Here is a 14,198-nt window from a genome sequence, read left to right on the forward strand (position 1 = left end):
AAATTTTATGTTAATACAATGATAAACTATATTTTAGCTTTATAAATAATTTATAAATCAATTCCCAATCAAAATTTTTTGACTTCACCATGTGTAAGTTTAATTAATGAGATTCAACTAATAATAAATTTATATATTAAATGGTAAACCAATTTTTTAAAAAAATCACATCACCACTTTTACGACAATAACCAATAATAATGTTATCGGTTTAAACCTAATAATAACATTACAAAAATAGAATAATAGAATTATATCAAGTTAAACCGAATACATTAAATCTCAAATTTTAGTAAAACGAGAGAGACTAAATCTATAAAAAAGTTAAAATTATATCTAGAAGGTTAAAATATGCCATAAGTCTCTATACTTTTTGAAAATTTTGAAATTTAGTCCCTATACATTTATTTTTAGAAATTTATCCTCTACTTTTTGATTTTAAAATTCAGGTTCAACTATTAATAATGTTAAAATTATTTTGTTAAATTTAAGTTTATTACAATGTTATTTTTTTAATTATAATAGCTACCTATTGAGTATTTCTTTTATTTCAAAATTTCATGATAAAACTTTAACAAAAAAAATTATACTATTAATAGTTATACTTAATTTTGAAATATAAAAAATACATAGATTAAATTTTTAGAAAAAAAATATAGGAGGTAGGGTAGATATAACTTATCTAGAAAAGTTATAATAAATGTTCTTTTCTTCAATTATTGATAATTGGAATTTGGGCATCTAGATTTGACGTATGTTTCAATTATCAATAATTGAAATGATTTAACTAATTTATGTTTGATTTTTAATTGCTTTTTAGTGTTTTTTTTCCTTTCTAATTTTGATGGTTTATTTATCTACTTTTTGATGTAATAAAGATGTGCCCCTTATCTAGAAAAAAGAAATATTGCAGACTATAATTACATGGTGGTAGACTTTGTAAATTGACCGTGGAAAAATATGAAATAAGAATTTTTGAACATAATTATTATTTTTATTGAATTTGAATGAGCTGGTTCCTAATAGAGGTGCTCATGGGTCGGGCGGCTCGGCCCGGCCCAACGGCCCGTCCAAAACATGGGAGGGTTTGGGTAAAAATATAGGCCTGAAATATGGGCTTAGGCAAAAAAATGAGACCCGTTTAGAAAACGGGCCGGGCCTTGGGCACCACTTTTTTGGCTCGGGCCCGGCCCCAAATATAATAAATATATATATTTTATTTTTAAAAATATTTTAAATTTTTTTTTATTTTTAAAATATTTTTAAAATATATTTTTTAATTTTCTAATTTTTTATTGTGTTTATTTAAAAAATGGGTCGGACCGGGCCGGGCCCAGACTTAAAATTTTTTCCCCGGGCCGAGCCTGAATAAAATTTTAGTCCCATATTTTGGGCCGGGCCCGGGCCTAGGACACGGGCCCAAATTTTTTTATGGGCCTGGCCCAGCCCATGAGCACCTCTAGTTCCTAAGGTTGACTCTCATAAAGTAGAAATTTGGGAATAAATTTGAGATAAATTTAATATGTAAATTTTGATTTAATATGTAATTTGATATATATCCAAATATTATATGAAGGTATAATTTTTAAATATATAAAAATCTTGAAAAAATATTGAATATATTTTGTATCAAATATGCATATAAAAGTGGACTAAATAGCTTGACTTGCTTTAGGTCTAGTTTGGGTTTTATAAATAATAAAATAATTTTATATTAATATTGATATTTTGTAATTGAATTTAAATGAAAACATTTTTAGTAAGACGATGTGAAATTTTAAAAGGTTATTTTGAAATTAGGTTTTATCTTGACACTGCCCAACTAATGAACATCTTTACTTGACTTATTTGGTTAAATTAAATGATACGATTTCATTTTTAATCTTATAAAATTAATAATTTAATTTAATCCTTTTTAATCATTGGTTAAATAAAAAATATCAATCTCAAAAATTAATAATTCAATTTAAATTATTTTTAATACAAAAATTTTAACTTTAAACCCTTAATTTTATCTAAATGCCTGATATAAAATTTTCGATTTCACCTTTGTTTGTTTATATATTCGAGTCTCACAATCCAACCCGAATAATATAAAAATAGGGGAATGGTGGGGATCGAAGAGGAGTGTTCCTTACGATCTGACTAATTCAACGGAAGAAACATTCTTTTTTCTTTGTACAAAGTTGACAAGTAACCCTTTTTCTTTATTTGCCTTAATGATTTGCCCTAACAATTGCTTTTAAATTTCTCGAAAGTTGACTATTGACTTACTATTTCTTTCTTTTGCCTTATTTTTTTATGTAATTATATTTATTCATTATTATCGGATACAATAAATTATTAATATACTATTCGTAAATCAATTAAGAGACATCGGATAAATTGATAATAGCTTATTTTAAGTTAGAAATATTTTAAGTTCGGATAATTTTCTAAGTTTAACTACATGGCCTTTTAAGAACAAATTGAATTGGATCAGGTTTGGATTTTAGTTTCTAGATTTGGAGATATTTGAAAAGTCCACTTAGATGGTCATGACTCATATTTAGACTTTATTATGGGCTGTGCTACTTGTGGTTGCCTAAAAAGTGAAAGGATTTGGAAAAAAAATGGGAACCAGTGTCTAATTGATTCAACTACTAATCTGGTTATTAAAACACTACCATCGAACTTTTATATTTTTTAAGTTTAGGGACCAAAATAAATCTAGTTGCTAAGTTCATATATTAAAGTAAATAAAAAATGTACAAATATAAAAATAAACCTAATTTTCAAGTTTCAAGTTTAAGGCAGAAAATAATATTATTTCTATAAAAAAATGTGTATAATTAAAACACACACAAACAGTAATCAAAAGAGCAAACAGTGAAAAGAATGCACATGTCATTCTTTCATATCAATAATGTCATTACAAAGCTAAAGACCAATACAAGAAGGTGGTCAATGCCACCAAGCAATATCTTTGTGCACTATGATATATGGTATCATTTAGCAGTACATTTTTCTCAGAATTTGTCTCATACAATAAAGAAAAAAGCCAACAACAACAACAGCAATTCAATGCCATCTATAGTTCCTTTATTCTAGATGAACATAACTTCTGCTATCTATGTATAATAATATTTCGAAATAAGATGCAAATAGTTTAAGATTGTACCCGGTAGGGATGAACAATGAACGATAATTTCATTGGCTTCAAATCATAACTTAGCCATTTGATGTTCAAAGCTTGGATCGATGCAAACGACAACCTACAGAATTTTGACAGTAATATAAACACATTAGAGGTCTAGGTTGGTTTACTTGAATGCTCCCAATTTATTGAAAATTTGTGCTCACCTTGCCAGTACTTTTACCCGAATGCAGATACTCAACAGCATCCGCAACCGAATGCAAACCTGAAAATCTTTTCTGGTCTATTACAACCTGTTACAGCATGTTAGGAAAGGTTTCCTAGAAGTATATCAAACACAGAACAGGATATATGTATTACCTTAAGCTTTCCTGAAGAGTAAAGATGAAACAGTCTAAGTAGGTGTTCCTTCCATAAATGGCCATACTGTACCAGGACAAAGCCAGACTGAAAAACAAAAGCTATTTTCAATTCAATCGAAGTATCAAACCACAAGATTTGAAATGCCAAAGTGCGAAGATGTATAAACATATACGATAGGATAGAAACCACAAAATTCGCGATAACCGGAAAATGGGAAACATTAGCTCAATGAATTATCCTAAATCTATATGTATTTGGCTACAATATTGGCTTTTTTTTCATATTCTCTGAAGCTAGTCGTTTCTATCTCCAATGATACACAAACACCGCATGGATACACGAATCTTGAGGTTATAACGAAAGTATTTAAGACAAAAATGTCAAACACAAATAGTTTAAGAGAAATGAAGAGTCACATGCGCAAATTTTACCGATTACATACCACATTTTGGCTTTTGGACAAAAGCTTCTCAAGTCTTGGGTAGTTTAATGGCGTCCACCCATTTTTCCTTTTATACTGTAAATACGAATAAGAAGTAGAACATCAGAAGCTGTAAATGATGTTAAAAACTAAAAGTTAAGGTCAAAGGCAACAAAATAAGAACAGTAACTTCCTTTTAAAATTTTAATCTCATTAGTAATAATAATAACCTGAGAGATTAATCCTATCACAATAAGTCGTCCACGGATAGCCAAAGCATCAAGACACAAATCAAACATGTTACCACCAACAGATTCATAAACAATGTCGACTCCTTTAGGAAACTCCTTGAGAGCCTGAAAGACTAAAAGTCAGATGTTCTTTTCACGAAACCAACCAAATGCAGAAATTATGCAAACTGTGGTGGGATCAGTCTCCAGAAGATTGGACATTGTATGGATGATGATAAATGATGGCAGCTGAGATCTTTAGTCATGGAAGAGAGTGTTGAGATTAATCTCAGAAGTTTGGCCATGGATGATGATTAAAAGGATGCAATAGTTTGAGAGTTCCAACTTCCAATCTATGTTTACTCGAATTCGGTTGTGAGTTTCAATGTAGGTAGGTGTCTGAAAAAAAAGCAGAACAATTGAAAAGAATTTCAGATACATACAGTTTTGACATCTTCAGCTTTATAGTCTATGACTCGATCAACCCCCAATTCTTTCAAAAGCCTTGCCTTTTCTTTTCCTCCGCACGTCGCAACAACCTTATTTCCTGCAAGCTTTGCAAGCTGCAAATGTCTCTCTTATTAAAAGATGCTATAAAAAAGCAAACAGAAAAGATAAATCCAGGGGGGAAAATCTTGTTGAATCCATGAAACAAACCGTATTATCATGAAATATATCTTTGAAGATGTAAAATATGGTCATATAAAATATATAATTGAAGATGTTTTGGAAAATTAATGAAATATCATAATTCAGTATGAATAAAACTAAGACGAGTATAGAATAAAGCCTATGTTAATAGGATTCAATATGAGAGTCAGATACTTGTACGTGTTCAACATAAAACTGCTGAATTTTAAATTTTTTATATATTTAGAGGATTATATTATGTACCATATTCGAATATGTGCGAAACATTAAATGAGTACTTCAAGACGCTTAGACTTTATTAAACAAACGATATGATAAAACACATTCACGTTGTGTTCAAATTAACTTTTGTATTGTAATAATACAAAGAGTTATCTGTTTATGTAAATTTTTATATGCTCATAGTTTCTTACATATACAAATTCAGCTACTGGAGAAATATCACTGAGTTCAAAACAAACCTGGACTGCAAATTGCCCAGTCCCACCTGCAGCAGCAGTTACAAGGACAACTTGTCCGGATTTCATCTGACCAACCTATAAGATAAAAAAAGGGGATCGGTAGTTAAGTTACTCGAATCTGGAAGTGTGTATTGGAAATGGTATATGTTTAATATGGATATGTTGATTTCTTTTTAAGTCCTTTTATATATTTGGAAAATTTTTAGAGGATCATATTCTTATAACCATGATGTTATATGCACCAAATATGAATGTTTACATACCTTCAGAGTTAAACTTTTCATAATTAGGTGACCAAAAAAAATTTACTAATAATTGGATGACTACTAGTGTAGTTTACTTAAAGTAATCATCTAAAGTAAGAAAAAAATTGCTATAGAAACGTACTTTTTCTAAAGCGACTGATGCTGTTAATCCTGAAGTAAGCAAAGCAACAATTTCTGGATCAGGTCTTGGAATGGGAAGTATGTGCTTTGAAGGAACCTATGTTTAGTTGCAATATCCAATAATTATTGAACAATATAAATATGGTTTAAAAAGAGATTGAAATAGATGATGAAACAAGACCTTTATAAACATAATAAAAATAAAATTGATTTATACCTTCACAAATTCAGCATAACATCCAAAACTCATGAGAGCAGCAGGAGTTCCAACTTTCAAATTTCTTACAGAATCTCCAATGGCAGCAATTATTCCCACTGCCTGTAACAGCAAAATTGAACCATAATCATAGGATATCTGCTTAATTCAACATTAAATTAACATTTTAATGCGGATATCCAGTCCACTACCATTTCTAATTTTTGACATTTAATTAATATTTTATTTCTTCACCTCAAATCCAGCGTCAAATGGAAGAAGGGAACTAATTTCTTCCTTGGTTCCTTGAAAATACCGACCTGCGCTAAAGTTCACCTGTGTGTAACATATTATTCAAAAAGCACACAAATAAGAACATTGTCTACAATTTATATATCAAAGAGACGTACAATTATACAGGATTCTTATACTCGGGATTAATGAGATCAAAAGTTGAGTGCAGAGAAGAAATTAATTAAAGAAAAGGGTAAAGGGAAAATCAAATGAATCATAAATGAAAAAGCATAATAAGAAAACTTACATCACCTGCGTTTACACCAGCATAAATGACTTTCAGAAGAACTTGGTCTAATTCAAGAGGAAGTTTCAATGGTGCACTTATTATATGGGTTGAATCACGAAAATGGAAACTCAATGTATGCACAACACTGAAGAGGAAGAGCAGAAAGGCCCAGCTCAGTATCTTTAATAAACCAATAAACAAATATCCTATATTTATTAAATTTGTTACTCGGGATGAGTACTGCTAACGAATATATGTTGCAGACGAGTATACTCAATATTTTTAAAATTTTCATACATTTGAATATCATATTCTCGTACCAATGTTCAATTTTAAAGATCATGTCCTTATTAACCTGATAATAAATTGCTCCCAAAACTTCGAAGCTACGCTTTCAAGACTCTTACATGTTGTCCTAAAACCGTAGCTTTCTGAAACCATGCAAGAACTGAATCTATGTTTAAGCTGGCGAAGAAATTATGAGCTTTTTTTTACTTACAGTTTCTTGAAGTTGTGAGGAAGTCGGAAACCTAAAGGAGCTTGGAACGAGATCATGTCGTTCCTGGAACTTGAGGAAGAACGCACAGTGTATTTTGCTTCTTCAGCTGGAGTAGGCCAATACTCCAGTCCTCGGCGGTTTGTAATCCATAGGCAAGAACCAGCTCTGCTTTCATCAGTGATAAGCTCGAAAGCACCTAGAAATATTATGCATAAGTGCATAGAGAGTTAACAGAAATCATTAGAAGGGCAAAATCTAGATTTTGATTTCATTATTATACCAATGTTTTATATAAGTATATTATACCTCAACTACAATTATAGTATGAGAAGTTATATTAATAAGATCAGGATATACAAAATTTTCTAAGTTTATTTTTATACAATATTAAGGGTAAGAAATTGAGTAACACAGTTCAAATTTATACCAAATAAATATCTAATAAGAGTTTTAACCATCTTCATTCAAGTCAAGATAAATTTATTTTAATTTAGTATATTAGTTATGGTAATATTGTATTAAATTAGAGTAATGGAAAAAAATTCATCGTTTCTAGTGCAATATATGAAAATATTATTACATAACAATTTTAAAGATGCCCTTTGAGATAGATGGCAAAGAACTTATTATAATTTTATAGTATATAATCTAAAATTGTTTGAAAATATCCGTTGCCCAAATCTCATTTGGACTAAATAAAAAGTTTATTTATTATTTCAATAATAGATTGAATGTAAAACTGGCTATCAATTATAAGTAATTTTTTTCCCAAAAGTGATATTAAAATATTAATTTCCTTTCATTCTACTCAAAACACAATGTCAACCAATAAAGATGTGACACATGGCACATTATTACGGGACATCATACACTTTTGGGGAAGAATGACGAAATTGAAAATTTAAATACCTCATTTGTCAAAAAAATTAGGTTTCTAAGTGAAACATGGTATAGTTTAAAAGTCAATTTTGTAGTTAATCCATTTAAAATAATAAAATATTAATAATTTTAAAGAATAATAATAATTTATTATTGAATAATAATTCAAACTAGATCAAATTGGTTAAAATAACAAATTATTTAGCCCGGCTCTTAAATAGATTTATTTTGAGGCACTTATTAGCAAAACCCCAAAATATATACCTTTCACCACCATTTCCATTGGCACAAAGCCTCCCATTAGTGAAATCAATTTGGGGTCCATTTTTTCTACCATCTCTGTTCGAACAAACTACATGAAAGTTCAAAGGCAAATCATATTAAGAGAAACAGTTTTCGGAAGGCTAATGCTAACTATGAACACCGAAAATCTTAAAATTAACTAAAGATTTTTTACCTCAGGGCAAAGAACATTAACACGTATTCCTTGACGTTTGTAAGGAGTTAGTGACCTAGTAAACATGATAACACCTCCTGGAAAACAAATATTTTAAGCAGTTCGTCAAATTTCATAAATGTGTTATACACATAGACCCCTTTCGTTAAGATATTTATTAACACCAACTCATTCTGAATATATGCGTTTTCCCTTTCTCGTACTAATCTCTGCAAATAATCTGATAAATTTATTAGAGCCGAGGATTTAAATAAGACAATAAATAAATTATGAAGGTGTTGTCTTTAGAGTTATATTATATTATATTATATTATTTATATTTAAAAATAGATAAATTAGTCTTTTAAGTCAAAAATAAATCAATTTTTTATTAAAAGTTTCATCCATTTTATGGTTAAGAAATTGATTAATGTGCATCAATATAATGTGCGCATGACACACCATATAGCATTATCCAATTATTTCATCAGCTACATAAATTTTTAATAGTACAAATAGATAAATTTTTTAATAAAACGGACTAATTTATTTTTTGATCTAACACACAAGATTAAACTGTTTTTTTAAGTAGAGATACTTTTACCAAATAAAATATTGAACCGAATGACAAAAATGAATGCAAACCTTTTGAGGCAGAGTAGACGGGGCCCAAAAACAATGGATAAAGACCAGCAGAGGACGCTACATTGATGATCACCCCTGGCTTTTGCTGAGCTTGCATAGTTTTAATCTGTTAAAAAAAACTCGTAAACAATCAATCCATTGCTGCAAATTAGGATTGCTATCAAAGCAAAAACTGCAGAAAAATTAATCATAGTGGAAACATTACAGCGAGTCGAGTACAATCAATAACTGCTACAAGGTTGACATTAATGGTGTGCCTCCATGTCTTGGTCCCATCTGTTTGATCATCCTTAAATGGCACTGGATTGCCGATGCCGGCGCTGTTAATACAAATATCCAGTCCTCCAAATGTAGCCACATGCTTCTCAAATGCCAAAGTTATATCTCCTATTTATGAAAATAAAAATCAAATGAATATATATTTTTAATTATGTATTGGATAGGAGTACATTGAAGAAAATGATCGAGCAAGTTATAAACAAAGGATCAAATTGGTTTTTCTTGGATTAGTATCTATCATTTTCTCAAACACTAAAGTTATACATTTTATTTACGAAAATTGAAATCAAATGAGTATATAATAAAAATGTACCTGATATGAATATAAATAAATATCAAACGCATATGCTTGAATTAGAAATTATAATTTTCTCAAATGTAAATTCCTATTTGCCAATGAATGTATGTTTGAATATGAGATATAAGACACTTAAAAGAGGAAAGAATTTATTTGGATTAGTAACACAATCATTTTCTCAAATGCTAAAGTTATACCCCTATTTGCAAAAATCGAAATCAAGCGAGTGTATGTTAAAATAAGTACTTTGAAGAAAATGATCAAGCAAGTAATAAACAAAGAAAACTTCAAATCGAACTTACTTGGATTTGTAACATCACATTTAACAAAAATAGCAGAATGAAACTCTAACTTTTCATGGAATCCGGAATTCTCTTTCTCAACTAAACAAGCAACTTCCTTCCCTTTCTCTTCAGCGAAATCTACGATCGTGACAAATAATCCTTTCCTCGCCAAAGCTAAGCTCAACGCTTTACCTGCAAAAAATTCAATAAAATCAAACGAGTTACTTCATTCGATCCGCTTTACAATCGATCACATCGAATCAAGTTCATAGATCCTCCGAAAACAAATATGATACTGAATTTTTTTTTTAAAAGGAAAAAGAAAGTAAAGATTTCAAAAATTTTACCGATGCCGGAAGCTCCGCCGGTGACCAAAGCTGATAAGCCAGGTTTAAGCTCCATTGTTTCTTTGTAAATCAGTATTGTTAAGAGCTATGAAAATGCTTAACGGCCTTGTTTGACCGCTATGCTTTGATTTTCAAGGTAATGTTAGATTATTTATAGTAAATATAAAATTATTTATTTGGGTAGAATATATATATATATATATATATATATATATATATATATAAAATTTGAATCCAATTCACTTGTCATTATGTTTTGTATTTACTGAATATTGGATGGCGCCAAAGGGTGGAGGAGGAATCAAAATGGTATAATAATATTTTAGTCTCTTTAAAATTTTAAAATTATATAAGTTAATGTAATGGTAAAATTGCATTTTATCGCTTAAGATGATGAAATTTCAATTTAATCATTTTAAACATTGTTAATATACTATTTGGTATCTGATTTTAATTTTAATATTCAATTTGATACTAGAAGTTTTTTATCTCAATTTGGTACTTGAGTTTAGATTTAATATTCAAAATGGTATCTGAGTTTTTTTTCCATGGACAAGTCTAGCAACCCATCAAAAATACCTTTATATGATATAAATTACGTAGTATATACAAATCTAGGGTAAACTACAATAGTAGTCACCCAACTATGTCTTTTTCTTTTTTATCACTCAACTATGAAAAATTACAAAATGGTCACTCATTATTCAATTTTGTCTTTTTTGGTCATCAACCAACACAAAATTTAAAACACCCAGAATTTCAAGATAAATAAGTTTCTTTTTGTCTAAGTACATTTTCCGGACCTAATTTCTTTTTATCAAAAATCTCATAAATTTTAAACACACATTCCGACCTTTGAACAGGTTTAATAGGTGATATTAAATATTTGAATCAAACTCTCATACTATACTCTATGATAATCTTGCCACTAAATCCTTTGAAAAATATGAAATAAGAATCTTAGAAAAGTTAATTACTATATCCTTTGGAAATTTTTTCCTCAGCTTTGGAATTTAAGTTCAACCTGTGGAATAAAAAATTTATGTTGTTTCGATTTTCATTTATTTTTGAATTATTTATATTTAATATTCGTTTTCGATATAGTCAATTATAATTATATAAATATACTATTTTAAAAATATATATATATTAAAAATTAATAGACTCACATGTAACACATATCTATTTTCAATCAAGGAAACTATAGGTCCAAGATGGAAAATACCTTTTTCTCTTTGGAAAAAATGGACAAGTCTCTATTTTTTTTCCAATAAAAATAATTTTTCTTGTTGAATATTGACTATTGACTTACATTTTATTTGTTGTAATTATTTTCCAGATCATGTAATTCTATTATTTTTTTCTATAAAATGAATATGAATTTATTATATAATCAGACGTATTTCGATTATATTAGGGGTGAGCATTCGATCGAATCGAATCGAATCGAATCGAAAATTTTTGAATTAATCGAGGTTTCGAATCTCATTTTATCATCCTAACTTTATTTGAAGTTTTCTCGAATCGAGTTGAGTGAGATGGATTCGAATCCAATCCAATCGAATCGAATATATTTGTTCGAGTTAAATTTTAAAAAATAATTTTGGGTCCTTATAACCACTGTCACTCATCGTAATAAAATTTGTCCACCTTAATCAAGTTTTTTATTAACTTTCATCACCTCATAATTTATTTATTAATTTTTTATACTGGTTAGCTTCTTGCTTAGTTGTTTTAATTATCTTCAGATTCTTGTCACTATGTATTTTAGAATTAAAAATATATTAATGTAAAAATATAATTTTTTTAATAAAAGTTATTTTAAAAATAAAATGTGAAATTGATACCAATATAAAATTTTAACACGAATATTTTATGGCATAATATTAAAAAAAAATTGGAGGGAAAATATTAAAAAAAATTGGAGGGGGGAGGGTTTGGGGTAGATGGGAGGTGGGAGGTGGGATGGGAAAGGAATAAAAGTTTTAGGGGAAAAGTGGGAGGGAGTAAAAATTTTGGGGGAAAATAAAAGGTTTTGAGGGTTTTTGGGAGTAAAATTTTGAGAAAAAGTAAATGGGAGAGTAAAATTTTGGTGGGAAAGGGAGGGGAGTAAAAGTTTTGGGGGGAAAGTGGGAAAGAGTAAGAGTTTTGAGGGAAAAGTAAAAAGGTTTGGGAGTTTAGGGTAAAAATGTAAAATATTATAGTTTGATATTCAAATTATTCGAGTTATTCGAATTCGAAAACTCAACTCGATTCGAACTCGAAATTTGAAAAAAAATCGAGTTGATTCGAATAACTCGATTCGTTTAACTCGAAATTCGATTTTTTTTCGATTTTTTCGAGTCGAATTGAGTTTTGCTCACCCTTAGATTATACAATGCGGATAGTAACTAATATCGATTATATTATGTATTAATTATCTATGTGAAATAAACGTGAATTATCATGTAAAGTTAGTAAATATTAATTTTTTTTATTTGGTGTTTTGACTAAAAACACTAATTTAAGGGCTAAAAGATCTTAAAATTTAAAAAAATAATTAAAATAATTTTTTTTATAAAATTATCTATTATGTCAAAATAAAATTGTGAGTTTAAGTAATTCTTACAATGTTTACGCAAGTAGACTTGCTTTATAGTAAACTCCATTCTTTTCTTAATTTCCGTCCACATTACTATTTGATAATAATGAAATTTTATTTAAATTTAATCATATATTTTATTAAAAATCTCATAAATTTTAAACACACATTCCGACCTTTAAACAAGTTTAATAGATGATATTAAATATTTGAATCGAAACTCTCATACAATACTCTATGATAATCTTGCCACTAAATCCTTTGAAAATATGAAATAAGAATCTTAGAAAAGTTAATTACTATCCTTTGGAATTTTTTTTCCTCAGCTTTGGAATTTAAGTTCAACCTGTGGAATAAAAAAATTATGTTGTTTCGATTTTCATTTATTTTTGAATTATTTATATATAATATTCGTTTTCGATATATTCAATTATAATTATATAAATATACTATTTTTAAAAATTACATATATTAAAAAATTAATAGACTCACATGTAACACATATCTATTTTCAGTCAAGGAAAGGAAATTATAGGTCTTTTCTCTTTGGAAAAAATGGACAAGTCTCTATTTTTCCAATAAAAATAATTTTTCTTGTTGAATATTGACTATTGACTTACTTTTTACTTGTTGTAATTATTTTCCATATCATGTAATTCTATTGTATTCAAAATTATTAAATATATTTGTTCTATAAAATGAATATGAATTTATTATATAATCAAACGTACTTGATTATAAAATGCGATAGTAACTAATATCGATTATATTATGTATTAATTATCGATGTGAAATAAACGTGAATTGTCACGTAAAGTTAGTAAATATTAAATTTTTTATTTGATGTTTTGACTAAAAACACTAATTTAAGGGCTAAAAGATCTTAAAAATTAAAATAATTTTTTATAAAATTATCTATTATGTCAAAATAAAATTGTGAGTTTCGTAATTCTTACAATGTTTACACAAGTAGACTTGCTTTATAGTAAACTCCATTCTTTTCTTAATTTCCGTCACGTTACTATTTGATAATAATGAAATTTTATTTAAATTTAATCATAAAATATAAAAGTATTAATTTTATAAAAATTTATTTTTTTGAATAATGAAAACAAATTAATTTATTTATTTGGGGTTAACTTAAACACGATTTAACTCAAGTTCAAATAAAAAAAATAAGATTTTTCGGACTAGAATTCCACCATCTTAAAAATTAAAAAAAAAATTTATAATCAAATCAAAATTGAATCATAAAATTTAAAAAGGTCAAAGTGTAGTTTTATCTAGGAGCGAATGCAATGGAGGGCAGATAGGAGTCTTGGACCTCGTCCCCAAGATGGTAAAACTGTTTTTAAGATCCTTCGAAAAATTATAAAATTATAAATTAGTATAATAGTAAAATATGCTTTTTAGCCCAAATAATTTATAATTCAATTCTGCCCTTAAATTTTCTTTTCTATCTTAGCCCTTGGTTTTATAATATATTAACTTATGATTCATCATTTTGAAAGGACAAAAAATTAATTTGTTTTTATTTTGAAGGGGTTGAAATGCAATTTTACTATATAATATTAAATATTATA

At 28.1% G+C, this 14,198-nt stretch overlaps 1 protein-coding gene across 2 annotated transcripts; it reads right to left on the reverse strand.

Moving 5' to 3' along the window:
- Window positions 1-2,869: 2,869 nt before the first annotated feature.
- LOC105773192 (uncharacterized) lies at window positions 2,870-10,157 on the reverse strand. 2 transcript variants are annotated; one of them, XM_052628923.1, is made up of 18 exons: window positions 10,035-10,157; window positions 9,706-9,879; window positions 9,032-9,213; window positions 8,827-8,932; window positions 8,203-8,279; window positions 8,010-8,097; window positions 6,867-7,062; window positions 6,386-6,512; window positions 6,100-6,180; window positions 5,866-5,967; window positions 5,650-5,745; window positions 5,263-5,337; window positions 4,594-4,713; window positions 4,151-4,276; window positions 3,942-4,016; window positions 3,497-3,583; window positions 3,343-3,401; window positions 2,870-3,254 (listed from the first exon to the last, which is right to left on the reverse strand). In XM_052628923.1, exons 1-18 carry the CDS (start codon window positions 10,087-10,089, stop codon window positions 3,149-3,151), a joined length of 1,932 nt encoding a protein of 643 aa, XP_052484883.1. In that variant the 5' UTR covers window positions 10,090-10,157; the 3' UTR covers window positions 2,870-3,148. The 2 variants fall into 2 exon arrangements, with proteins under 2 accessions (XP_052484883.1, XP_012450355.1); XM_012594901.2 differs by having other exon boundaries at window positions 3,343-3,429.
- Between the last annotated feature and the right edge of the window lie 4,041 nt (window positions 10,158-14,198).

This window comes from Gossypium raimondii, chromosome 1, assembly GCF_025698545.1.
Source record: "Gossypium raimondii isolate GPD5lz chromosome 1, ASM2569854v1, whole genome shotgun sequence".
NCBI lineage: Eukaryota > Viridiplantae > Streptophyta > Magnoliopsida > Malvales > Malvaceae > Gossypium > Gossypium raimondii.

What these genes read in the sequence shown, in the direction of transcription:
- LOC105773192 (XM_052628923.1), bottom strand. Translation starts at nt 10,089, where the DNA reads ATGGAGCTTAAACCTGGCTTATCAGCTTTGGTCACCGGCGGAGCTTCC. An exon ending in CATTTGACGCTGGATTTGAG is followed by an intron (nt 5,968 to 6,099) that starts GTGAAGAAATAA and finishes TTGCTGTTACAG; the next exon opens with GCAGTGGGAATAATTGCTGC. An exon ending in TGATAGGATTAATCTCTCAG is followed by an intron (nt 4,017 to 4,150) that starts GTTATTATTATT and finishes TCGTATTTACAG; the next exon opens with TATAAAAGGAAAAATGGGTG.